Genomic DNA, 27128 nt, shown 5'->3' with positions numbered 1-27128 from the left:
CATGCTGACAACATGGCTGGATACAGCTAAAGGGTCCAAAAACAATCATCAGGAGTTGTGGCAATCCTTTGCAGGGGTTGCTGTTAATATATCTTAGATAGCTACTTATTTTTTTCAGTTTTATGTAATTAACATTTGAGATTCTTATTGAGAACTGAGAAGCTCAGGCCCGAATAGTGTGGCAAAGCATTTCTCCTGAGATGCTTGGTGATTACCCAAGTTAATTAGATGTTACATAGATACCACACACACACACACACACACACACACACACACACACACACACACGAGTAGCATTTGAAGTTTCTCTCACGGGATAAAGGTTGAAACTAATTTCCTTGAGACGGACATGGGAGCTTCTGTGGAGCCCAAGGTCCAGCCTGATAAGCTTACATTTTTTTCTGTACTTAGAGCCTCCCAGGACACAGCATTCTCTATCAGGACAAGAGTTTATGAATACAAGTTCATAAATTTCTGTTTGTGGCAGGGTTCAAAACAAAATTTTTAAAAATTTTATTGTGCAATATGTAATCAAAAGGGTATATAAATATATGTGTATGATCTAAAGAAAAGTAATAAAAGGAATAGCCACTCTCGCCACACAGCTTAAGAAATGGTAAAGGCTGCAGTTCCCTGGTGGTGCAGCAGGTTAAGAAACTGCTGTGGCTCTGATTACTGCTGTGGCAAGGGTTTGATCCCTAGCCTGGGAACTTCCACAGGCCATGCTGTGGACAAAAATAAAACAAAACAAAAAAGAAAACAATAACAACAAAAAAAGAAATGGCAAAGCCCTATGTGGCCCTTCTGGCTAACCACTGCTATACTGAATTATATATTAATCATCCTCTTGCTTTCGTTGTAGCCTCAATATGCATGTGTCCTAAACTGCACACGTTTTTGTCTATTCTTTTTTTTTTTTTTAAATCCTTTTCCAGCCACACCCACACAACCTATGGAAGTTCCCAGGCTAGAGATGGAATCCAAGCCAGAGCTGAGACCCATCCCATAGCTGCAACAATGATGGATCCTTAACCCACTGTACCAGGCTAGGGATTAAACTGGCAACACCACAGGTACAAACTGGATTGTCAACCCACTCGGCCACAGTGGGAACTCCATAGGCCTAACTGCTTCTTTTTTTTTTTTTTTTTTTTTTGCCACACCCACAGCACACAGAAGTTCCCAGGCCAGGGATTGACTATGCCCCATAGCAGCCACTGCAGTGACAATACCAGATCCTTAACTGCTGTACCACAGAAAAATTCCTATTCTTTAAATTGAGGAAAATATGTACTTATTTTCAAATTATATAAGAAAAAAAACATGTTTCTAGAAAGCGTAAATGGTCCCATTAATGAAAAACACCAGAGAGGGCAGCTCAGCTTAAATAATATACACAGCATTCTTTCCTCTTAACTGAGATCCCCCAATATTCATAAGTGTGATCTGAAATATACACTTATATGTTTTCAAATATTAGTGACCAGATGGTAGATGGGGCTCTAGCCTTGGGTCCATAAAATAGAGATATACCCCATATTCACTTTGCATTACTCATGATACCTAGTTTCCACTGTGTAGCTCTTCATTCAGTTGTAATTTAAATTAATGGATAGGATGGAGTTCCTGGCGCGGCGCAGTGGAAACAAATCCGACTAGGAACCATGATGTTGTGGGTTTGATCCCTGGCCTCGCTCAGTGAGTGGGTTAAGGATCTGGTGTTGCTGTGAGCTGTGGTGTAGGCCGGCAGCTGTAGCTCCAATTAGACCCCTGGCCTGGGAACCTCCATATGCCGCAAGTGCTGCCCTAAAAAAAATAAATAAAAATTAAAATGAAATAAAATAATGAATAGGAGTTCCTGTGGTGGCTCAGCGGTTATTGAACCTGACCAGCATCCATGAAGATGCAGGTTCAATCCCTGGCCTCGCTCAGTGGGTTGAGGATCTGGCGTTGCCATGAGCTGTGGTGAAGTTTGCAGACGCAGCTCGGATCCCATGTTGCTGTGGCTATGGTGTAGGCCAGCAGCTACAGCTCCGTTTGGACGCTTAGCCTGGGAACCTCCATATGCCACAAGTGCAGTCCTAAAAAGGAAAAAATCAAATAAAATAAAATAGAATAATGGATAGATGAGTACTCAGCAAAAATCTAGATGTTTTTGGCCTATTTTTAAATGTAATGTAAATGAATCACAGTCACTTGCGTCATTCTGTGACTTTCTTCTTTTAGCCAGCATTATGTTTTGAGGATTTATCCATCTTGAATTGAGATTAGTTTGTCGATTTTCATTGCTGTATTTCATAACATTCAATCCACTTCCCAAACTGAGGGAAAAGTTGCTAAAATTCAAGTGATGTTCGGGGGAAGTGATCTGGCCAGTGAGTTCTCCCCAGCTCTGCCAGAGAAGGGGGCTTTTGGTCCAACAAGGAGCCCCCCAACAGTGGTTAGCCGTCTGATGGAGAGAGAAGCCCCATCGCCTTCCTGCAGAGCTGAGATGCTATGTCTTTGATGCTGGGCTGGTTTCCATATCCTCAGGGTGAGAGGGACAGGGAGAAAGATATTCGCTTTGGAGCTGACTCACTGGGGAATTTGGAAGCAGAAGTCAGGAGCTCCCTGCTGGAGGTCAGTGTAACAGGAGAAGCTGGATCATTCAGTCCTCAAAATTTCAAGGGGCTCTGTGGATCCTTAGGCAAGGACAGAAGAGATGGCACTTCAGCAAAGTCCTTTCTGCACTGGCTTTTCTGGGCATCTGAGTTGGGGTGGGAGTGGGAGATGGCAGAGGGGCAGCCAACCAGCTCTGGCCTCTATCTGCATATTCATAAGCCCCCCATACTGGTTGGCTGTGCTAGGCAGCCCCCACTGTCCCCAGTGCCAGTGGCTGCAGCAGGGCTGGGCCCATCAGATGGTGCCTTGCACTGAGAAGAGGTAGGAGGCTTCCCTCGCCCAGCCACAGGCACCAGGCCTGCCTGGGGAGGAAGCAGGAAAACCAAAATCACTTCCTGACCACGGCTCTGTGTGCCCAAGGCTGGTGAAGTGTGGGCTGCTCCAGCTTCTGAGTGGCAAGCCCCACCTGGCCGAAGAGCCCAGGACCGGACCTCAATGAGGGCGTCTTCTCCGTGAGTAACACAGTCTCTGCCATTGACCTTGCCAGAGCAATTTTTTATGATGACGGAATGTTGATTTTGAAATTTTTCAGCTATGCAGAAAAGTAGAGAGACTAGCATAGCAATACCCATCTCTGTACCCTCGCCCAGATTTGCCATTGTTCATGCGTTGCCATATTTGCTTCATCTATTTCTGTTGGCTGAAAAGCTTTCAAGTAAGTCAGACAGCAAGACTTTTCACACCGAGTACCTCACTAATACCCCGGTATGTATCTTTGAGCACATTGTTGCTGTGTTTTTTTAACTTTTAATTTTTTAAAATTTTTGTTAAAGCACAGTTGATTTACAATGTCTCCGAGCCCTTTGGAAGCTCTTCTTTCACTCGGCTCTTACACAATCTTGAGTGAGGGGGTGATTATTATCTCTGTTTTAGAAAAGCAGATAAGGCAGAAAGTGTGGCTTGAGGGCAAATGGCTGGGAACAGAGCCCAGACCTACTAACACTTAGCCCAGACCACCTGTCTCGGCCACCTGCTCTCGTGTCCAGCGGTGTTGTCCCAGGTAGTGATGAGACATGGCAGCCATTGTGTGACCTTGGACATGTCACTCCATTTCTCTGGGCTTCAGTTGCCTTATCCATAGATTGAGGGCATGGCTTGACAGGGGATCCTTAACATCGGTCTGTGACATACTCATTGGTTTTCAGAAAACCCGATGTAAAGAGTTTTTTATGAGGCTAAATTTATTTGGATACTATACCCTACCTCTTTTTTCAAACAGGCTGGTTAAGATTCTTTTTGTATGAAATAAAAATTATAGTAGATTGCAATCCTTGTATAGTTAATTTTTGTGCCGTTATCTGTAAATACAATGTCAGCAACTCTCAAGCTGATCCAATTTTTTTTTTCATTTTATTAATGATTGAAATCTAGGAGTTCCCATTGTGGCTCAGCAGAAATAAGCCTGACTAGTATCCATGAGGATGTGGGTTCAATCCCTGGCCTCACTCAGTGGGTTAAGAATCCGGCTGCCAGGAGCTGTGGTGTAGGTCACAGACATGGCTCAGATCCTGTGTTGTTGTGGCTGTGGTGTAGGCCAGCGACTACAGCTCTGATTCGACCTCTAGCCTGGGAACTTCCATATGGCAAGGGTGTGGGCCTAAAAAGCAAAAGCAGAAAAAAAAAAAAAAAAAGATTGAAATCTAAAAGTCTGAAAACCACCCACTGTACTGGGTGATCCCTAAGTCCCTGCCAGTGCTAAAGTTCCAGGGCTGTGGGGCCTCCCTGAACTGCCGGAGGGAAAGGAAACTGCCATTTAAGATGCACCTATTATCACTGCTAGAGAGTCCAGGCACTGGGCATGTATTAACATCTGAGATCCTTACCGTCACCCAAGGAGATGACACTATTTCAACTCCAATTTACAGACAAAGAAATCAAGGGAGGGAAGAGGGAGAGTCAACTTGTGGTGTGGGAATCGCCTAAGAGCCGGGGAGTCTGACCCAGGTCCAGCACCAGCGGATCACTGCATAATTCATGGGTACCAGTCATGCAGACCACCAGGGCTTCTGACTTGGTTGTCTCTGTGTCCATCAATGGTCGGGACTGTGCGGCCTGGGCCGTCAGGGTGACCTCCTCTTCCCATTTTCATCATCAGCCAGTGCGGGGTGGGGCAGGCGGGGGTGGGGGGAGCTGCTCAGGCCAGAGATGAAGGCGCACCCTTCCCCCACCAGCCCCACAAGCACATGGGGATGATGCAGGGGGACCCCGGCAAATGAAGCAAAGGTGGGGTCATAGGTGAAAACACCTTCCTAAAGCCTAGAAATGCTGTATGTCCTTGAGATGTGCCACCTTGAACAAGCCTTACATTGGCAGCTAAAATTCGCTGAGCCTGCTAAATACTCGGATGGGAGGCTGTTCAGAAGCACCATGGGAGAGGCAGAAATGTGAGATTAAGTGATCACTGTTATGAATTGCCAGTGGAGGGCCCTTCGATCCCGTGCCATTGGTGGAGGAGAGGCTGTTTCAGGATAAGGCATTTTCCTCTATTTCTCCAGCCATATTGGAGTGGTGATCTACTAGGATGGTCTGATCAGAATCCAGCTGAGTTTAGGAAAGGAGATAACAAAACCCTGCAAAGAAAAACACTAAGTTTTCCCAACGAAAACCTGGCAGGAACTCTATCAAGGGCATACCAGTAAACCTTGTCTAAGTCTGGACTGAGCGTCCATCACAGGGATGAGTTAGTGCAGTGCCTCTTACCTAAGGACTCCCCACAGCTCACTTTGTGTTATTGATTGGTTCTCAGTGGCCCTGCTGGAGTGTGTTGGAGTGTTTGCCATTACCTAAATGTGGACTCGCCACAGAAGGGGAGACATAGCCTGTGAGTGGCAGGTGTCACCCCAGCCGGCCCTATGGGCAGCTCTTCCCCTTTGCCCTCTTGGGCAGAGCTCTGGGGAGACCTCCAGGGAGATCCTCTGGAAGGGCCCAGACTCGCAGGGAGAATGGCTCTCATGTCAGGAGGTGATCGGTGCAGTTGAAAATGTGCCAGACACTGTCTTTTCAGTGCATGCCCATGGACCTGAACACTTCAGCTACAAAGAGACGACATACCACTTCTTTCTTATGTCTATTATTTACTAGAAATTCAACCTCGCCCTTATATTACCCTTTCTAGCTATAAAAATTCCACCTAACTTTGGAATTATCTTACAAGCCCTGTGTTCTGTGCTTGTGTTTGTAGCTGAATTTGCTTCTCCAGTGGGGCTCCTCCTGTCTGTTGCCCAGGAATGTATGTCTGGGAGAGAATCAATGGCAGAAAATGCTTCATTTGTTTGTTTATTAGAACTTATTTTTTAGAGCACTTTTAGGTTCATGGCAAAAATAGGCAGAAGGTACAGAGATTTCCCATGTAGCCTCCTCTGTCCCCAAGCCTGCATAGCCTCCCCTATAAATGAAAGTTTTTAATTATTCAAGGCAAAGGATGCCTTTTAAAAAAATTATTAAAGTGAAAACATACCCATTGAAAATACGGAAAATACAGAAAAGTAAAAAGAAGAAATGGAGAAAAAATTATCCATATTCCTATCACCCATAAAGAATGACCGCTAACAAGATAATGCCATTTGCAGCAACATGGATGGAATTAGAGACTCTCATACTAAGCGAAGTAAGTCAGAAAGAGAAAGACAAACACCACTTATATCTGGAATCTAATATACGGCACAAGTGAACCTTTCCACAGAAAAGAAAATCAGAGACATGGAGAACAGACTTGTGGTTGCCAAGGGAGAGGGGGAGGGAATAGGATGGACTGGGAATCTGGGGTTAATAGATGCAAACTATTGCCTTTGGAGTTGATAAGCAATCAGATCCTGCTGTAGAGCTCTGGGTCACTTATATATATCTAGTCACTGATGGTGGAGAATGATAATATGAGAAAAAAGAATATATATATAGATGTGCGACTGGGTCACCTTGCTGTACAGTGGAAAATAGAACACTGTAAACCAGCTATAATGGAAAAAAATAAAAATCATTTTAAAAATAAAAAAAGACTGCTAACATTTTAATGTATTTCTTTCTTATCCTTTTTTTCTTTTTTGCCATTTCTTGGGCCACTCCTGTGGCATATGGAGGTTCCCATGCTAGGTGTCGAATAGAAGCTGTAGCTGCTGGCCTACGCCAGTGGCCACAGCAACTCGGGATCCAAGCCATGTCTGCAACCTACACCATAGTTCACGGCAACACCGGATCCTTAACCCACTGAGCAAGGCCAGGGATCGAATCCTCAACCTCATGGTTCCTAGTCGGATACATTAACCACTGAGCCACGACAGGAACTCTTCTTTGTATTTTTAATATGTGATTTTTCTCTACCATTATTTATTATAAAATAATGTTCTATAAACTCTTCTTAAATATGATTTTTTTCAATGACTGCATGATATAACATTACATGGATGACATCATACTTTATAATTTATTTAACCAGTCTCTACTCTTATAAATCATAGTAGGATAATCATTTTTAATTTTTTTATTAAAGTATAGTTGGTTTACAATATTGTCAATTTCTGCTGTATAGCAAAATGACCCAGTCATACATATATATACGTTCTTTTTCTCATACTGCCTTCCATCATGTTCTATAGCAAGTGATTGGATATACAGTTCCCTGTGCTATACAGCAGGGCCACATTGCTTATCCATTCAGATAATCATTTTTGATATAAATCTGTGGGTATCACGTTATTTAATTAAAAAAAATTTTTTAAATGTATTTTATTTTTAATAGCATCTTAATTTTATTTCTTAAATACAGAGTCATTGACTCAAATAATGTAAACATGTTTTGTTTCATAATATATAATCACATAACTCTCCCAAAATACATGAACAATGAGCAAGAAATAAAAATGATGAGGTAACACTTTCACCCATCATGATGGCAAAGATTTAAGAGACTGATAATGACAAAAGACTACCATATTTAGTGTTGGTGAGGATGAGGGGATATGCGTTCTTTTAACAAAATGCTGGTAAGATAGCAAATTGGCTATTTAAATATATGTAAAAGTAATGCATGAACACATTCTTTTAAAAATTCAATTGCAAGAGAAATATACAGAGTCAAAATTGAAAATTCTCTTTCAGACCCTCATCTCCACTCCCAATCAGTTGGTACATTTCTGGAGGGCAGTTGGTTAACAAATATAAAAGTTTTGGAGTTCCCATTGTGGCACACTGGTTAACAAATCTGACTAGGAACCATGAGGTTGCAGGTTCGGTTCCTGGCCTTGCTCAGTGGGTTAAGCGTCCGGCGTTGCCGTGAGCTGTGGTATAGTTTGCAGACGCGGCTCGGATCTGGCATTGCTGTGGCTCTGGCATAGGCTGGGCGGCTACAGCTCCGATTGGATCCCTAGCCTGGGAACCCCCATATGCCGAGGGAGCGGCCTTAGAAAAGGCAAAAAGACCAAAAAAAAAAAAAAAAAAAAAAAAAAGTTTAAGATGTGTCTAATATTTAACCCAGAATTTCCACTTCTAGAAATGTAACATCAGAAAATAATAGGGAGTTCCCGTCGTGGCGCAGTGGTTAACGAATCCGACTAGGAACCATGAGGTTGCGGGTTCGGTCCCTGCCCTTGCTCAGTGGGTTAACGATCCGGCTTTGCCGTGAGCTGTGGTGTAGGTTGCAGACGCAGCTCGGATCCCGCGTTGCTGTGGCTCTGGCGTAGGCCGGCAGCTGCAGCTCCAATTAGACCCCTAGCCTGGGAACCTCCATATGCCGCGGGAGTAGCCCAAGAAATAGCAAAAAAAAAAAAAAAAAAAAAAAAAAGAAAATAATAGGATAAGTTTCCAAGGCTATAGGAGTGTTCATCCCATTACTATTCCTAATAACAACAGCTAACACATCAGCAATTTACTGCGTGCCAGGAATTGTTCTAAAAAAATGGCATATGTTGGCCATTCCCTTCGTGGCTCAGCGGTTAAGAAACCCGACTGGGATCTGTGAGGATGTGAGTTGGATCCCTGGCCTCACTCAGTGGATTAAGGATCCAGCCTCGCTGTGAGCTGTGGTGTAGGTCGCAGACGCGGCTCTGATCTCCAGTTACTGTGGACGAGCTCAGTGTTTTCAGTGAAGCAAAAACCAGCAAGAATGTCTCGAGGTCAGCAACCGGAAATCCAGCCAGACTGTGCTGCGGTGCGGTGCCCAGAGACGTTTACACCCTCCTCTGTGGACAATCATGGAAACTCTGCGTCTCGGCAGCCGAGAAACAGGAAACGTGCGGGGGCCAGCCTGTGGCCCAGAGCCCTTTATCTGGGTGTGGCGTAAAGCAGTAATGCTTTCTGTTTGAAAATTACCTAGCAGCGTTGTCACATTCGCTGATACAAGTAGCCATTGTCACAACCTTTTTAAAACAGGTTTACTGCTTTTCTTAGATTATGAAAGTAACACAGGATCATTTTACTTTCCAAATGTAGAAATGTATTAAGAAAAGAGGAAAGACACTTATAATACTGCCTCCCAGAAAAAAAAAAAATTACAGCTATCATTTTGGTGTTCGTCATTTTTTCCAAACTTGCACTTGGTGCAAGGTACACGGTTATAAGGTGTCAGGAGGGCTCTCCTGTGGCTTGGATAGTAAGCAGGGAGATTCAACTTCTTTTTTGATGTTTTGCTGTTTTGATATTAAAAATCCCACACGCTTCTGCTGGCTAATAGTCTGCGTAGACACAAGGTGGGGGGGTGGGTGAGGGAAAGGGAGGGGTGGGCAGGGCTCCTAGAGCCTAGCACCTCAGAAGAAAGCCTGGGGGCTGGTGGTGGCCACTCCAGATGGGGGCCTGGTGTTGGTTTCGCAGGCTAGCTGCCAGGCTGCTGCTTCCCCAAGGCTCTCCGGGCCAGGTCTCGGGTGATCATGCTGCTGGATGCCTGGGGAGACCCCAAGTGCTGAGCCTCGTCTCTCACTCTAGTACTTATGCCTTCTGGGGTACACAAACTATGTGGAACACCAGAAACAGCACCTTAACTAGCCCACAAGGGAGATTTGGTAGTCAGTGATTCTATGCTCTTCTGTCTTCTTCTTTTTTAATCTGGCTCTTAATTTTTTTTTGTTTTTTTTTTTTTTGTCTTTTTTGGGGCTGCAGCAGCGACATATGGAGGTTCCCAGGCTAGGGTTGAATCCAAGCTGTAGCCGAGAGCCTAGTCACAGCCACAGCAACACCAGAACCCAGCTGTGTCTGTGACCTACACCACAGCACATGGCAATGCTGGATCCTTAACCCACTGATGGAGGCCAGGGATCGAACCAGAGTCCTCATAGATACTCATTAGATTCATTTCCACTGAGCCATGACTGGAGCTCCTGTCTTCATCTTTTTGTACTGATATTGTTTCATGCCCAAGGCTCTGTGCTATGTGCTAGAGGTATCTGAAATAACGCACCTCTAATGAGGACACAAAAGTCAGTCTATATGAAGTGCTTAGAGAACAACTTATTTAAGAGTCAGCAAAAATCCAGTGACAATAGGCTGTCAGGCGCTCCGTGGGGACACGAGGAAGGCACACTGATCATTTGAGGGAATAGCTGATACTTCAGTCGGATTTTGAGAGAGGAGTAGAGGTTTGTCAGGTGGAAAATTGGGAGAAGAGCCTTCCAGGGGAGGGGACAGTAAGCGCAAGCACGTATTGAGGGTGGTGGCTCCAAAGGAGTTAGAGTAAGACCATGAGCAGCTGAGACGTCTTGAACCTGACGGTCCATAGGAAGCTAGCAAAGGCTCTGAGTCCATGGAGGGGCAGAAGCAGACCTACACTTCAGAAAAGTAATGCCATTGACAATGCTGCTGAGAAAACCAAAATGATCCAAAGGGGGGGGTGCTCTCATCACCACATCTACCCACCTGCCAGCCCCTCCCCCTGCTACCACCAAGGCATCGAAGGTTCTCCCCTCTAAATTCCGCCCTCCTCATGTGCACCACACTGCATCCCCTCTCTCCTACCCAAGGACATGGGTCCAGAAATTGCCCTCCTCTTTCCTGTATTAACGAATAGTATCTCTCTACGACATCCCTGCCATCGGCCTTCCAATATATTGGTATTTCTCCTATCTTGTGCAACCCTCTTTTTTTAAATTTTTTTAAAAATTGAAGTATAGTTGATTGACAATGTTGTATTAGTTTTGGTTGCACAGCAAAGTGATTCAGTTACACATATATATCTACTTTTTCATATTCTTTTCCATTATAGGTTAGTACAAGATATTGACTATAGTTCCTGTGCTATAGAGTAGGTCCTTGTTGTTTATCTACTTTATATATAATACTGTGTATATGTGAATCCCAAACTCCTAATTTATCCCTCCCCACCCCCTGCCACTGTCCCCTTTGGTTTACCAAAGTTTGTTTTCTCTAAGTCTATTTCTGTTTTGTAAATAAGTTCATCTGCATCCTTTTTTTTTTTTTTTTAGGTCCCACCTATAATGTGATATATGGTATTTGTCTTGCTCTGACTTACCTCACTTAGTTAGATCATCTCTAGGTCCTTATTGGATGGCATTATTTCCTTCTTTTTTACAGTAATACTCCATTCTGTATGTATCCCACACCTTTTTTTTTAGGGCTTCGCCTTCGGCATATGGAGGTTCCCAGACTAGGGGTCAAATTGGAGCTACAGCTGCTGGCCCATACCACAGACACAGGAACGCAGGATCCAAGCTGCGTCTGCGACCTACACCACAGCTCACAGCAACACCGGATCCTTAACTGACTGAGCGAGGCCAGGGATCAAACCCGCATCCTCATGGATACTAGCTGGATTCATTTATTCATCTGTTGATGGATATTTAGTTTGTTTCAACGTTTTGGCCATTGTACATAGTGCTGCTATGAAAATTGGAATGTATGTATCTTTTTGAATAACAGTTTTCTCTGGAGATACACCCAGGAGTGCGCTTGCTGGATCATGTGGTAGCTCTATTTTCAGTTTTTTAAGGAAATGCCATACTGTCCTCCACAGCGGCTGCACCCATTTACATTCCCACCAACAGTGAAAACCTCTCTCTCTTTCTAGCTACCGTTCTATGTCTCTCCTCCTTATAAAACACCTTTAAAAAGTTGTCATAGTCAATGTCACCAATTCCTCCTCTTGTCCTCTCCATAAAATTCACTCCAACCAGGCTCCTCCCCTTCCTCTGCACCAAAACTGCTGTGATCAAGACCCCAAATGACTCTGATCAACACCTTGAATTACTAATTTGAACCATCAACTCACACTCCCATGTGATGTGACCTCTCCTCCTCCAAGAAACACTTTTTTCACTTGGCTCCCTGGACCTCACACACCCCTAGAGTTCTTCTTCACTGATTGCTCCTGTTTCCTGCTGGGGTCCCCTCCTGCCCCTGCCTCCTCAGGTTCTGTCCCAGGACGAAGACCTCACCGCCTGTTCCTCTCTATCTGCATTCACTCCTTGGTGAGTTTATCCATCTACACACCGGCAACCCTCAATTTTATCTTTCTAGCCCAGATCTCCTTCACCAAACCCCAGGCTTAGTTATCCAACTGCATTCTCAACATCCCCATGTAGATGTCTAATAATTCTTTCAAACTTATTACATCCCAAACCAGGCTCCTGATATTTCTCCCCAAGCCTGCTCCTTCCACAGCCCTCCCCACCTCAGTTCAGGTGCTTCCCACCCTCCAGGCCAAACACTTCGGAGTGATTATCAGCGATACTTCTTTTTCTCTTGGGCCTCATGTCCAATCTGCTAGTAAATCCCATTGGCTCCAACTTTGACATATATCCAAGATCTGACGCAACATCCCATTGCTGCCACCCTGGTCCAAACCGTCTCACCTGGATTACTATCACTGAGATGATCACAAGAGCCTCCTGAATAGACTCTTTGTTTCAACCCTTGCCCCCCTCCCCCTAGTTTATTCCCCACCTAGTAAAGAATGATCTTTTTAAAACTAAATAAGGCCAGGAGTTCCCATCGTGGCTCAGTGGTTAACGAATCCGACTAGGAACAATGAGGTTGCAGGTTCAATCCCTGACCTCACTCAGTGTGTTAAGGATCTGGGGTTGCCATGAGCTGTGGTATAGGTGGCAGACATGGCTCAGACCCTGCGTTGCTGTGGCTCTGGCATAGGCTGGTGGCTACAGCTCTGATTAGACCCCTAGCCTGGGAACCTCCATATGCCGCAGGAGTGGGCCTAGAAAAAGACAAAAAAAAAAAAAAAGATAAAACTAAATAAGGCCATATTGCTCATTACCTTTCAATGGGCCCTCGTTCATCCCAGAGCTTTTATCTCTTGTGCTTCTTCTTCACAACAGTTATCACAACCTGAAAATATACTTACTGATTCTTTCTTCCCCTGCTAGAATCCAGCTCCGCAAGAGCAAGGCTGCTGTCTTGTTCATCACCGACTATCCAAAAGCCCAGAAGAAGGCCTGGTGTATAGTCGGTGCTTAATAAGTGCTGTGAAATGTTGAACTATGACTGCGTAATCTGATTCTTCCAGGAGCGAGACAGAGTTGTGGTCAAACAGTAGGTTCTCAAACTTTAGTTTGCTTATTTCAAAGGCAGGTGCCTTGGCCCCGGGCAGCTGAGGGATTCTGATTAAGCAGGACTGGTGGACCCATTGAATTTGCTATTTTTAACAAGTGGGCAGGGTGATTCTGTTCCAGATTGTCACTCTGAATCCAGAAACATCTTGTTCTGATTCCAGCCTCGCACTAACTGTAGGGAGGTAACTTAACTCCTCTGAGCCTGTTTCCTTATGTGTAAAATAGGAATGACCACATTCCTTCAGAGCTGTTAGGAGAATTCAGTTGGGTAATGCATGTAATGTTCTTGGCACAATGCAGTTATGCCGTTAGCTGCCATTTCTGTTGTTATTATTATTATGGATTATTTTCCTGTTACCCCGGCAGAAGAATCTTCTCCTTAGAGGATCGCTCTTAGGAACTTCCTCCCCAAAGTGTGGTCTGGACCAACAGCATCACCTGCGAGTTGATTACGAAGGCAGATTCTCTGCCCCACCCCAGACCTGCTGAGTCAGAATCTGCATTTTAACAGGATTCAAAGGGGATCCTTCCACACAAACAAGTTTGAAAAGTGTGTTCAAAGTCACAGGTACTGTTTTCTCCTGTCTCCCATTTCAGAGTCTGCCCAGGAGGTGAATAAGCCCTGGGACTCCGGAGTCTGAATCCTTCCTCCAAGTGAAGAGGAGAAGCCCCCAGCTCCCGGGTGCACCTCCCGCTGAGAACCTCAGGAGGAGGGATTCTCTCACGTGACCCTGACTAACAGCCTCTGTGGAGCTAAGGATGGATCCAAACTCCGGCTTGCTTGCTCATCCGTCCCAGGCCTGCTCGCACCGGGCCGAACCGTGTATGGAAGATGGAGGGAGCCCGGCCCCTGGGGAGCAGGGCAGACACTCTCCCTTTCCCTGGACCCAGGCCCCCAGCTCCAGCCTGGCCGACCCTGACTGGTTTTGGGATGAGCACGTCCAGGCAAAGAGGGCCAGAGTAGAGACCATTGTCCGAGGCATGTGCCTCTCCCCTAACCCTCTGGTGCCAGGCAGTGCCCCAGCCAGGGACAGCCCCTGCTGCCCAGAGAAGGCCCAGGAGCGGAAGAGGAAGCAGAGCCTTCCTGCGCAGCAAGGCCCCCTGAGGCCAGGCCCTGCCGGGGACCGGGGCAGCAGGAAGGGGAGCCCTCGGGTGAGAGAACAGCTTCACCTGCTGAAGCAACAGCTAAGACACCTGCAAGAGCACCTCCTGCAGGCTGCTGAGCCCAGGAGGGCCCAGGAGGGCCCAGGAGGCTGTGACACGGGGACGGGCCCTCTGAGGGTAAAGCAGATGAATGGCTATGGGTCTCAGCCCTGGGCTATGGACAGTGACCACCTCCAGGGTTCCAGCGGGGCCCTCTCCAGGGTGGAGAAACAGACCGTGTCTGAGGTCACATATCAGTCTGAGGAAGCCAGGTTCCTTCCTTCTGGAGCACGGGCTTTGCTGGTGATTCTGAAGAAAGAATTGACGGGGGCAATATCCCAGGCTGTAGACTCAGTATTACAAAAGCTGCTACTGGATCCACCAGGGCCCCTGACTCAGCTGAGCAGACGCTTCCAGGGGCTGGTGCCAGACGAGCCGTCATCTCCTGAGGCAGGTGCCTGGAAAGACCAACTTTCTCCGGCTGCCTTGCCCAGGAGGGCCCAGCCACAGGTGGGGGGGCCGCTGGGAAACTTGCCTCTGGCCAAGGCTCTAGATTCTCCCAGGTTCCCCGTCTCTCCAAGAATGCTCCCCAAACCCTATCCGGGTCCCCCAGCAAACTGTCCCTTGACTGTGCCTGCCCACGTCCAGGAAGATCAGACTGTCAGCCAGCTCCTGGGCCAGGGACCCGGTGGCCACTGGAGCAGCAGTCTTCCCCAGGACTCGTCTCCCCAGAGTCACCCCTCGTCGGAGGCGGCCCTGCGACCTTGGGGAGCTGCCACATTGCGACCGCTGGCTCTGAGCCGGCAGCAGTGCCCCTGGCCCTTCATGGCCTCCTGTCTGGAAAGACTGCCCATCATTCCCTCGGTGAAAATGGAGCAGGGGGGCCCGCAGGCCGCCATGGACGCCCTTCCTTTCTCTTCAGCCCACGTATCCTTTACTAGTCACTGACGTTCTCATTGTCACAGCCCAGAGAAACAGGAGCCCGAGACAGGACAATGAGGGGAGGTGGGAACAAAGAACTACCTGGCGTAGGGAACAGCTCGCTTCCCCAGTGGTCTCCTTACTAAGTCTTTCGGGCCCACTCAATCCCTAGGCTCATATATGTTATCTTCCCAAGAAAGCAGTGTCCACATTCTGGGATTTAAGGATGCTGGAAAGTTCCTTTCCCTTCCTCCCTGACACATCAGATTCTACCACTACTGACTTAGTCTTTTGGGTCTGAAAGGATGTGTTTGTTTTTAAACCCGAGGGGGCTCCCCCCAAACAACAAGTACCCTATGGAAGGAAGAACCCCACCATTTGGTGGTCAGCTGCTCATACGCCTTGGCAGAGCGCATTAAAGGAATGGCCTCCTCTGTGGCTTGGCTCTTGAAAGCTCTTGGCTCCATAGGCAAAAGGCCTGCACTGGCTAGACAACTAATGGGGAAGATATGAGGGACCAGAAACTTCCAGGGCAGGTGGAAAGGGGGAGGTTTTCTTCAGGGACTAGACCCAAGGCAGCTGAAAGGGGTGAGAAGACTTCAGCTTATGGATTAGCTTCTAAGATGCAGCCGTGATGGAGAGAACCCGGGGCTGCGCGTATGAGTAGAGAAAGGAGGAAAGCTGCAGAGCTCAGGCTGGTCTACAGGGGTCTGAATCTTATTGTATCATCTTTGCAACCCTTAGGCAGACCCCGTTCTTAAACAGTTTTTTCCCATGGGGAAAGCTGCAGAGCTCAGGCTAGTCTACAGGCGTCTGAATCTTATTGTATCATCTTTGCAACCCTTAGGCAGACCCCATTCTTAAACAGTTTTTTCCCAGAGTAACGCTTCCTCAAGATGTTAATAGTTGTTGAATTAGCAGAAAAAGTAGCTCGGGTAAACACTGGGTTAGTTCCATTACTGCAGGACTTCTCAGAGCCTTGAACATGCTGAAGTCCAATGCAAAGCTCTAAGAGGAGAATGTCTGCAGCCCCAAACTCATATGACCAAAGAACCCTTTTCCCTAACAAGCATCTTGTAGGACTAAAGTTCCTGAGGACAGATTTGGATGTTGCTTTTTTAGTGAGCTCAGCTCATGCTGCTGCTTCTCACAGACAACCTTCAATCGAATCTCCGTGTCTGTGGGGTCACACCACTAGGTGTGAACAGCCATTCTCTACCAGGCAAGCTGTAATGAGGGCGGCAGGATGGGGTGGAACAGCTCATTGCCACACCAGGGCCAGCCAGCTCTTGTGTCTTAAATGCTATGAGCGCCCCCTGCTGGTCATAGGTGTTGAAAACATTCCCAAAGCTTGGGCGCCCCTGGGTTGTTCCCTTTGCAGGCAGTGAGCAACACCACCACCAACATTAAAAGCACCTCACCAGCCACCAGTTCTTCTCCAGGCAGTAGGCACAGAGATATCAACATAGATAGATCTTCTTATCAGGTGACAGTCCTGTGTGAGAAAGACTGTATGTATGGGCCTCTGAGAGGCCACTGGTTAAGACTCCCTGTCAATGTCAGGCAGTGGTAGAAGAACCTCAAGAACTCAGTCCCCAAAGATTCTCTGCTTCCTTTGTGAGGGGCGTGCTTCCAATCCTCAGCCACCTCCTGTGGCCTGGCCCTGCCTCATGATAGGAGGATTGGGCTCAGAGAGCTCCAGGAAGTTGCAGGGCCAGGCTACCTGGGTCTGGCTGCCGGCTCAGGTACTTGGCTACCTCTGGAATGATTTGGAGCCCCGAGGCAGCATCCTGGCCCAATTACTTCCTCATTCCAGCCCTAGAGGCTTTTTGCTTTGAGCCATGAAAGGCCAACCTAAAAGCAAAATGCTTTGTCTTTTTTTTTTTTTTTTTTTAAGGGCCACTCCCAGGCATATGGAAGTTCCATGCTAGGGGTTGAATTGGAGCTGCAGCTGCCAGCCTACACCGCAGCTCATGGCAACACCAGATCCTTAAGCCACTGAGTGAGGCCAGGGATGGAACCCACATCCTCATGGATACTAGTCAGGTTCGTTATCACTGAGCTACGATAGCAACTCCAAGAGCAAGATGCTTGGAAGTGTAAAAGACATTTCACATTCACAGGCCATCCCTGTGAAGAGCAGGTGTGGCAAGGAGACACTGTTGAGGGCAGCGTTTACTGCACACCTTCTCTGCGACAGGCACTGCGGCCAGCAGTTCAGGTGTTTACCAGCACTTCGCCCTAATTCTGACCCTCAAAAGACTCTGAAAATCTCTATGTTTTTTTCCCCATCTATATGATGGGAACTCTCTTGGTTGCAAAACCTGACCTGCTCTGATAGGCTATTTATAGACTATCTCACTTCGCATAACTAGTCATTGATTTTGCTATGGAAATATTAAACTCTTGGATGAGAGTCCCGCCGTCAACCCTTCTGCAAGGGTTAAGTAACATATTACACGTGCCAGATGCACATCAAATAACAGGGATTCTGAAATCTGGCCTCCATTTGGCCCAGTGTTTCAGATAAGGGCTTGTGGGCCCGTGTTATCTCACAATCCTCAGGCATCCACTCTGAGAGGTAGGGACAGAGAAGCAAACTAACTTGCCCAAAGTCAAACAGACATACGCAGAGCCAGGACTCAAACCCAGCATCTGATTGCCAAGCACATGCTTCAATTCTATAGTTTAGGAATGAAGCCCAGAGAAGGTAAGCGGCTTGCCCCCAGTCACACAGGGAATGGGTGGCAGAATCAGGATCTGAAACTGGATTTCTGGACTCTCAAGCCAGGATTCTTTTCACAGCATTTATGAATCTGTAAAAAGGATAAGAAGTAGGGGCAAGGGGGCAGGGGGCAGGGGCCTCCTGGGCAGCAGCCTGGGTGCCTGGGCCAGCTGTAACAGTAATCAGTAATAAATCAGGGCAACGGATGTATCCCACTGCGAAGTCTTAATTGTCCTAAAGCTACACCTCTTAGGCCTGAGCTCCTACTCTGTATAATGCTTCTCACTAGGATTGCTCCTGGATATGCTAAGTGTTCTTATGTAAGAATCTTTATTTCCCTCCCACCCTGTGCTAGTTTTTCATACCACAGCCCCCTGCTCTTGTCAGAGGAGAAGGAATCTGTTCCCAGAAGGAGGGATGTGTTGGAACAGAATTTCCATATTTTTCTGTGGATTAAGGTTGACTATTTAATCACTCACTCATTCCTTTATCCAACAAACATTTATTGAGCACCTACTATATTCCTAGCATTGGGCTAGGCACTTGGAATACAAAGATGAAAGGAGAAGATTCCTTGCACTCAAGGAGCTCACAGTCTAAACGGGGAGACAAACATGCAATAAAAATTCCAATAACGTCATTGTTACAAAAGAGGTTTATGCAAAGAGCATTGGTAGCCCAGGATAAGGAAAGCCTGATCTGGCAAAGGAAAGGTTTCACAGAGGAGGGAGCATCAGAGCTGAGATGGGAAGGATGAGGAAGCTCTGCCAGGCAAACAGATGGCAGGTACAGCCCAGCAGTTCAACTTCTTGAACCAAAGCAAGCTGTGATCCAGTGCTCAGTCTGGTAGGATGCTTCTTGGTGTTACCACTGCAAAGGCGAAGATGAGAGCCAGAATGGGGACCATCTAGTTGACTCCTCTCGTTTTACAGAGGAGGACAGCGAGGAGACAGAGAGAGGAAGTACATCTCTACTTGGGGTTTTGAGGTGGTTTATCTGGGAGAGAGTTGCCATCTCTTCCCATCCTATTTTTTTTTTTTTGACCTTTTGGGATTGGATTTATTTCACTCAGCATAATGCCCTGGAGGTCCATATGACTTGTTGTATGTATCATCTTTCCATCCTGTTGTGAAAGGACACACACAGAGAGTGCAACAAACAGTATTCTGTATCACACATGCAATAGAACGTTTACACATCAAAATGTCTTTTAAATTCTGCAACTTTACTGTACATATGTGGTCTTCAGCATCTGGAAAGGAAAAGCTTATCCGATCATACTTGCCAGAGACAGAAAAATGGAGCAAATACACCATTCAGCCAGAAAAAAATAAAAACAAAATAGAAACCATGAGGAACAGGGCAATTTACCATTTGGATAATTTGACAAAATTACTTGCTAAACTGGTATTCGTTTTCCTTGACACTGGGATAAATCCAGGAGGGCCTCAATCCTGGTCACTTGAAGAAGGCCAAACTCATGTTTTTCTTCACCCGCTATCCCAGCTCCAACCTCCTGAAGGCTTATTTCCCTGATGTTCAGGTAAAGTCCAGTGCAGTTTCAGCTTCTGCGAAACTCCCACGGGCAGCGGGTTTTTCTCATGTGAGGCAAGGCCTAGGTCAGCACAGGGGCATTTGAGCTCCCCTTCATGCTGTGGTGGAATCGGCGGCACTTCTGGTCTGGGCTGAGAAACTGCCTGAATAAGCAGGAGTCACTTTGGGGCGGGAAGGTTGGGTATCTGAATTTAAGCTCTGAGCCAGAGATCGACATGGGGAAGGAGGGAGTGGGGTGGGGTAGAGAGAACCATTAGTAAATGGCATATTTGGCCTAGTGGTCTGTCTTTGCTGGGAACATTATGAAAAGGAAAGAGTATCAAGCTGCACCCTGTCACTGTCAAATTTACATTCAGACAGTTGTGCTTCAAAAGTGAGGGAAGGTGCATACAGATCAAGGGTGACAATAAGAAAACTCAAGCTCTGATGGTTGGAACCAGAACTTGCCTGTTTCCATAGTTTCGGAGGGCCTCTTTCACCCTAGGTGTTGGGTAGGGGCTCTTAATACTTGGTGTCTATATTATTCCTTTGTGATTTTTAAGCTCTTTCCCGTACATCCTGCTGCTTGGTTGACTCCTGCACCTAGCTCTCATTTTGATTCATGCTGCAACTCCAAGTTGCTGATAAATGGTTCTCTGATCTACACCTCTACCCCCTTCCCCTGGCTCTTTACCTGGCAGAGGGCTCTGGGGCTGCCATGCAGTCTTCCTGGGTGTAGGACAAGCTGGGGCCACACTAGCCTTATCCCTGGACCCTCCCAAAGTCACACTTAGACGAGAGTGAGAAACCTTTATAAATCTAGGCTATAAGAAACATTCATCTTCTGGAAGTTCCCTTCATGGCTCAGTGGTTAACCATCCTGACTAGGACCCATGAGGATGTGGGTTTGATCCCTGGCCTTGCTCAGTGGGTTAAGGATCTGGTGTTGCCGTGAGCTGTGGTGTAGGTCACAGACGAGGCTCAGATCTGGCATTGCTGTGGCTGTGGTGTAGGCCAGCAGCTGTAGCTCCAGTTAGACCCCTAGCCTGGAAACTTCCATCTGTCGAGAGTTCGGCCCTAAAAAGCCAAAAAGAAAGAAAGAAAGAAAGATTTTGTGTGTGTGACTTTTTGTATATTTTTAGGGCCATACCCACGGCATATGGAGGTTCCCAGGCTGGGGGTCTAATCGGAGCTGTAGCCACCGGTCTACGCCACAGCCACAGCAACGCAGGATCCAAGCCTCGTCTGCAATCTACACCACAGCTCACAGCTGGATCCTTAACCCACTGAGTAAGGCCAGGGATCAAACCCGCAACCTCATGATTCCTAGTTGGATTCATTTCTGCTTCACCATGACAGGAACTCCAAGAAACATTTATTTTCTAATGGGCATTATGGCTAATTGAGACGTTTCTGTCTATAACTGAATAGACTTAGAAAGTAGCCGTGCTTTTTTTTTTTGTCTTTTTGCTATTTCTTGGGCTGCTCCTGTGGCATATGGAGGTTCCCAGGCTAGGGGTCGAATCAGAGCTGTAGCCACTGGCCTACACAACAGCCTCGCAATATGGAATCCGAGCCGTGTCTGCAACCTACACCACAGCTCACGGCAACGCTGGATCCTTAACCCACTGAGCAAGGCCAGGGATTGAACCCGCAACCTCATGGTTCCTAGTCGGATTCTTTAACCACTGCACTATGACGGGAACTCCCTGTGCCTTCTTTTTTAAAGGAAGCCCCTTTTAGTGTTGGTTGAAGTACCTTTTGTTTACCTCTGTGCTGAACTGGAAGCTGACAGTTCTGACACCGAGCACCTCCTGGCAAACACCTGACTTCCTGGACCCTGTTGTTTGTACAGTTCAACCGCTGCATTACTTCCCAGATGATCAAGTGGTTCAGCAACTTCCGTGAGTTTTATTATATCCAAATGGAGAAATTTGCCCGGCAAGCAATTTCAGAGGGTGTCACCAATCCCAAAATGCTGGTGGTTCTCCGCGACTCCGAACTTTTTCGAGCTCTCAACATGCACTACAACAAGGGAAATGACTTTGAGGTAAGACCAGGTACTTGGGTCCCAGGAAGTCTGACGAGTGCCCTCCCTTTGTGATTGGAGTTTTAGAAAAGATCCTGTCCGTGTCCATGTCACTGGCAGCCAGGGCAGCCTGGGGCCAGGCTCTACCGTCTTTAAAGGTTACATATCTCTCCATATCTCTTAGGCAACAGGCGGATGCCGCAAACAGAACCTCTAGCCCGTCTTCATTCAGAAACTTAGCCAGAGGTCAGGTGTCATGCCATTTTAGGTAGCGCATCATGATGATGGTGTTTCAGAGCCTGTCGACCTTCTTGCCTTGGCACTGGGAGGCCCAGGACGAAGTGCCGGCCTTAGCCGCAGCCCCTAGGCCTGGCCTAGGTTTTCTTTACAACAGTTTCCGTTCTTCCCATCATTTAGCTCTTATCTTTATTCTTCATTGAACAGTTTTTATCTGTGGGCCTTCCATGGCAAATCACCTCAAATCCTTTCTGGCAATAATAAAAAATACTCAAGCTTCCCAGTCCGTTGGGGATCTCTGTGAAGGCACACTGGTGGTACCTTAGAGGTAAAGCATCAGAAAAGGGTGGGCAAGAGGCCTGCGTGCCATTGGTGAGACCGCGTAATCTTCCTTGTGTGGTGCTGACAGCGCTGTAAGGCTGGCATCTTGCTCTGCAGATGCCGGGCGTGTCTGGTCACCCCCTACAGACCTTCCTCACTTGACTGTGATCACAAAGAGCAGTGTATTGATGCTTCCAAGAAAGGGAAGAACTGCTGGCATCTACTGGTCGGATGCTCCATCAGAATGTGCTTGGAAACCTAAGCCTAGCACCTGTGGGGAAAATGGACCGTGCCTCCTTTGTGAGGCTCGTGGGAGGCAAGGCATGGGCTGGGGGCAGTGCTGCTATGTCTCTCCATGCGGGGGTGGTCCTTTGGCGGGCAGTGTGGCTAGCCCTGGGCCAGGCTGGATCTGGAGTTTCTGCGAGATGTCCCATTGCTAACGGTGCTGGTCCGGGTGAGGTCCTGGAGCACAGCCTGGAGCTCCACCCCCAACCTCATGGTTGGCTTTGGAAGCAGGAATGATTCCAAGTCCTTTGAATCCAGTCCCAAATAATGCTGGAATGAGGTGCGACAGTTGTAAGCTTGGGGACGGTCCTTTCCACACGAGGCACTAAGGAAAAGAATACTAAAAACCTCTTTTGAACCCCAGATTTAATTTCAATCAAAGTCAGAGCTTCCCACTTACTAAACAGGTCACCCATCAATGGAATCAGCTACTCCTACAAAAGAGTGTCCCTAATACGCTTTGTCCTGGGGCTGTCTCATCGGTATCATTGTTTTAGGCTTGTATTTGATGAGGGAGCAAGGGATTCCTGGGGCTGCAAAAGTCAGGGGCCAGTAGAGCAGAGATGCTCTCATCAGCCCACCATTCCAGAACAGCATCAGATATGAGGTCAGCATGGTGCCAGTGCTTCACAGGTTCATGTCTTTTCTTTCTTGTGGGTCTCTTTGGGAATGCAGGTCCCAGACTGCTTCTTGGAAATTGCCAGCCTGACGTTACAGGAATTCTTCAGGGCTGTCTCTGCAGGCAAAGACTCAGATCCTTCCTGGAAGAAACCCATTTATAAAATTATTTCGAAACTGGACAGTGACATCCCAGAGATATTCAAATCTTCCAGCTATGCCCAGGAGCTGTTTCGGAATTAAGATCCCACAGAGTGAGGAGTGACTGGACTGGGTTTCCAGAGGTTGTCTTCAATGGCAGTCAGTACAGCTGTAGTCATATAAAAAAGGGCATAAGGAGAAGCTCTTCAAATAGGACTAGCACATTTTTGATCATATATTTTCCAGAATTATCAGAGATTTAACATTATCTATAAAATAATGTAAAAGGAACACAACAGTTTGGAACCAGAAGATATAAATCTCCGTTCCACTGTTTCCAGGTATCATGACCCCGGGAACTTGCAGGAATATCTGCCTCCTTAAGACGAGGTTGTAAGGAAAAAAGATACGTCCTAAAGAGCTCTGAGAAAGTTACCACGCAAATGGTATTTGTTCCCCCTTCTGCTTTCAGATAAGGTTATCTTATTTGGGGTTTTCACACATTGCTGTTTTTAGCTATCTAGTCATTAAACTCCATTTATTTGCAAGGTACTCAAATACATTACCTTTAAGCTTTTTACCCTGAAAAGTAGGAATTATCTTCATTTTAAAAATAACCATACAGAAGTTTTAGAATTGTGAGACAAGCTGCCAAAGGCTGGGAGGCGAGGGCATTCGGGTTGGCAGGGGCAGTCAGGAGTGTGGAGAAGCCCACGATTTTTTGGATGCCAGGCTGTGCACGGACCACCTCGTGCAGCCGCCCATGCTCTCACACAGGCCGCCATCCCCGACTGGCAATCAGCACTGATGCTGCACTGTCTCCTGACAACCCCTCCTAGCACTCAGGAGTGCTCCATCACCCAGGTGTCCACTGGCCATTCCAGCGAAGCCAACACAAACTTTCTGCAGGACTGAGTGTTGCTGCACATTCATTTGCCTCCTGGAAGAGTTTATCAGCTGGATAACCCAGATGGTCTCCAGTTGACTGATGCAATTAATGCCCCAACCTCCTATGTGCGGAGGAAACTGAGCTTCAGACCATGGCAGCTAGAAAGGGCCTTAGGGGCTCACTTGGCCCACCCCGCTTAAACAAGGGAGGAGGAGACTGAAACCCAGACGGGAGGCTTTGCACAGCCTGTGCACAGCCTCACAGACGGAGAACAGTGTACTTAGGACAAATACAGCCTCATACACAGAAACAGAAATTCTCTGCTCCATAAGGCCATTACAGCCCGGGGTCAGTCTTTCAGAGATAAAGGAATGCGTGAGATCAACATTTTTTCGCTACTGGCCCAACACAAATTGCGACGTGCTCTGAGCACATAAGCCAGACATCTGCAAAGCTGAGTAACGACATCTAGCTTCCAACTAGTCAGAATCAAGTCTTGGAAAGTGCTGCCAAAGGCGCTCAGGCCCGAGTGGGCATCACAGAGAGCTCAAGCTCCGTGTTCTGATTAAGGAGTGTTTCTGACTTCATCAGCTTTCTCCTTTCGCGTCTACAAACAACAAATGTCCATGTTCAACTACCCCACTTCCTTGACTTTTCAGATCAGCTGGATCAGGTGAAGTGAAATCCCTAAATTACTGCTGGATGTATCAAATGAAAAGGCAGGAAAGACGACTTTCTTTTGAATGTTCTCTTATTCCAAACAGCTAAGAGGAAAAACAAAACAAACATACTCAGCCCAAACCAATCTTCTCAGGTTGTTTTAAAGTTATTAAGTGTCCTCAGCACATTCACTTGCACTCAGATGATCTTTGCCCTATTTTCTCCCACAATGTTCCCTTTACAGAAATGAAGGGCTCTGCCAAGGCTGAGTCTTAAAAGTAAGCAAGCACTGAGTATCCTGAGCAAGGGCAATCAGTTATCTGTGTTTGGAGACAGGAGAGGAACCCGCCGTCCAGAGTGACATTACATAGTTATTTAAGACATGCATGTGAAACAATTCCAAGTTCACATGATTGTCCAAATGGAGCAGCTATTTTCTGTCCCAAACCTGAAATTCATTAGTGTGTGTTTTAAACACTGAGCCAAGCCACCTCCAGGGCAGCGAACCTTGTCCCAGAGATCAATTAGATGAAATGTACAAGCTCAAATTGAAAACATTTGTGTACTAAGGTCTTTCCAGGAAGTGTTCTCTAACCACTGAGCTAAACACAGAAGAATGTATAAATATATACGCTCTGCCAACAACAGAATTCTATTTTATTATATTTTTCTCTTTCTTACAAGTGTGATGGGAACACATTCGGAGTGTAAGCTGAGCTGGTTGTGGTGCTCTTTTGGCAGTCATGATATTGCCAAAGGTCTGGTTGTTCTTTCCATCAAGGTGTATGTGGGCACTCTTTTCTCCCAAACAGACGTGTTCAGTGTCTCGTCAAACACTGCGTAATTGTCTAATCTTTCTTCGATGGATAGTACGGCCTGGACCGTGGTTTATGATAGAGGAGTGAATGTCCAGTTATCAATTAAAAGCAGGCAGTTAATTGGCATTCCATGCAGTCAAAGGGTCATTCAGCCCCTTTATTTCAAACACGGTTGCATTTACTCTACACAGCTCCAAATTGGATGCATACAGTGAAGAGGTCAAAATTATCTCCAGGATGTATAAGGCATACTTGAACTATTTCCTTTCCATCGAGAAGGACCACACGCGGCAGAGGTAGCACAGCACCCTTTAATAAAGTTCTGCACCCAAGACAGATTAAAAAAAAAAAAAAAACACCTGTCTTTGTTTGCAATGATGAAATGTAGAATCCTCAGAAAAAATAATTTAAAGCGTTCAAAACATAATTTTACATGTGAATTTAGAAAATATTTCTTTTTAAAATCCTTACACGATTTCTTGAAATTCCAGTAACCAGTTTCCTGGATGAAGTTTTACATATTCTAAATGTTTATAATCTTTTTTTTTAATTGGAGAATAACTGATCGACAATGTTGTGTTAGTTCCTGGTGTACAGCAAAGGGTAAATGTTCATAACCTTTGATTCTAGCTCTTTATAGTTTTGAGCCTTTGCTCTGTTAAGCAGATCAAACATAGCTTGATAAGGCATGCATTCAAAACGAAGGAGAGATTTCAAAAATCCGTTGATGTTTTTACACAAACTCTATTAGGTATTTGTATTTTGCATAATATAAGATCATTTTCTCAGGACTGAAAAACCAGGAAAGAAAATGAAATTGAGTGTCAGGCTGATGATTAAATGACATATGTTTGCATTTGAAAAGTGCTCTACAATTCTTTTTTTTTTTGTCTTTCCGCCTTTTCTAGGGTCGCTCCCACGGCATATGGAGGTTCCCAGGCTAGGGGTCTAATCGGAGCCATAGCCATCAGCCTGCGCCAGAGCCACAGCAACGTGGGATCCAAGCCTCATCTGCAACCTACATCACAGTTCATGGCAACGCCGGGGAGAGAACCATTGAGCAAGGCCAGGGAGAGAACCCACAACCTCATGGCTCCTAGTCAGATTCATTAACCACTGCGCCATGATGGGAACTCCAGCTCTACAATTCTTAATCGCCTCAGGGCTCGATGCTCCGGCAGAGAGGATGAGCTTGTGACAACAAATACAATACTTCTCACGAAAGTATAAAAGGATTCTTGATTTAAGTATATACAACACAACCTGTAGAAAATGAGCTCTGGTTAGCTATTTGAGAGCCGTAATGCATGCTGTACTCCTGGGGCAGACCGTGTTACCTTTACTTAAAAATAAGTGCTAGGTGCTCACCTATGAAAAAAGATTAATTCATGAAAAGAGTATTTTTTCAGGGGAATAGACAATCCTTATAGACCAGAAGGTACTCTTTCAGACTAGATATACTTCAACAGTATAACCAAGGACCAGGAGTTGAATGCCCAATCACATTGTTTTAAAAAATCAGATGCTAGGCTCCAGAGGAAGAAGGGAACATCAGATGAAAGGCTGAGGGCGGGCAGAGACCATGGAGACAGCAGAGAACCATCCACTGCAACCCCACCTGCTCTACCTGTCCATCCACTCA

At 46.4% G+C, this 27128-nt stretch overlaps 1 protein-coding gene across 3 annotated transcripts; it reads left to right on the top strand.

Annotated features, from left to right (window-relative positions):
* The first annotated feature begins 2377 nt into the window (after window positions 1-2377).
* Window positions 2378-26350, top strand: PROX2 (prospero homeobox 2). 3 transcript variants are annotated; one of them, XM_084969742.1, is made up of 6 exons: window positions 2902-3113; window positions 12981-13146; window positions 13764-15236; window positions 19397-19498; window positions 21344-21538; window positions 23036-25313. In XM_084969742.1, the coding sequence occupies exons 3-6, from the start codon at window positions 13926-13928 to the stop codon at window positions 23219-23221; spliced, it is 1794 nt and encodes a 597-aa protein (XP_084825868.1). In that variant the 5' UTR covers window positions 2902-3113; window positions 12981-13146; window positions 13764-13925; the 3' UTR covers window positions 23222-25313. The 3 variants fall into 3 exon arrangements, with proteins under 3 accessions (XP_084825869.1, XP_084825870.1, XP_084825868.1); XM_084969743.1 differs by lacking the exon at window positions 12981-13146 and having other exon boundaries at window positions 2378-3366; window positions 23036-26350; XM_084969744.1 differs by lacking the exon at window positions 12981-13146 and having other exon boundaries at window positions 2878-3113; window positions 23036-25315.
* Window positions 26351-27128: the final 778 nt, after the last annotated feature.

Source organism: Sus scrofa, chromosome 7 (assembly GCF_054392235.1).
Source record: "Sus scrofa isolate SSC_HxYL_T2T_F1_AM1 chromosome 7, Sscrofa_HxYL_maternal_Yorkshire_Landrace_v2.0, whole genome shotgun sequence".
In the NCBI taxonomy this organism is placed as follows: Eukaryota; Metazoa; Chordata; class Mammalia; order Artiodactyla; family Suidae; genus Sus; species Sus scrofa.
This window is presented reverse-complemented; position numbering and strand designations above follow the sequence as displayed.

Excerpts from the sequence above, each read along its gene's own strand:
- PROX2 (XM_084969743.1), top strand. The coding sequence starts at position 13,926 with ATGGATCCAAACTCCGGCTTGCTTGCTCATCCGTCCCAGGCCTGCTCG. Across the intron at positions 19,499-21,343 it reads CTTATTTCCCTGATGTTCAG|TTCAACCGCTGCATTACTTC; the intron begins GTAAAGTCCAGT and ends TTGTTTGTACAG. Across the intron at positions 21,539-23,035 it reads ACAAGGGAAATGACTTTGAG|GTCCCAGACTGCTTCTTGGA; the intron begins GTAAGACCAGGT and ends TTGGGAATGCAG.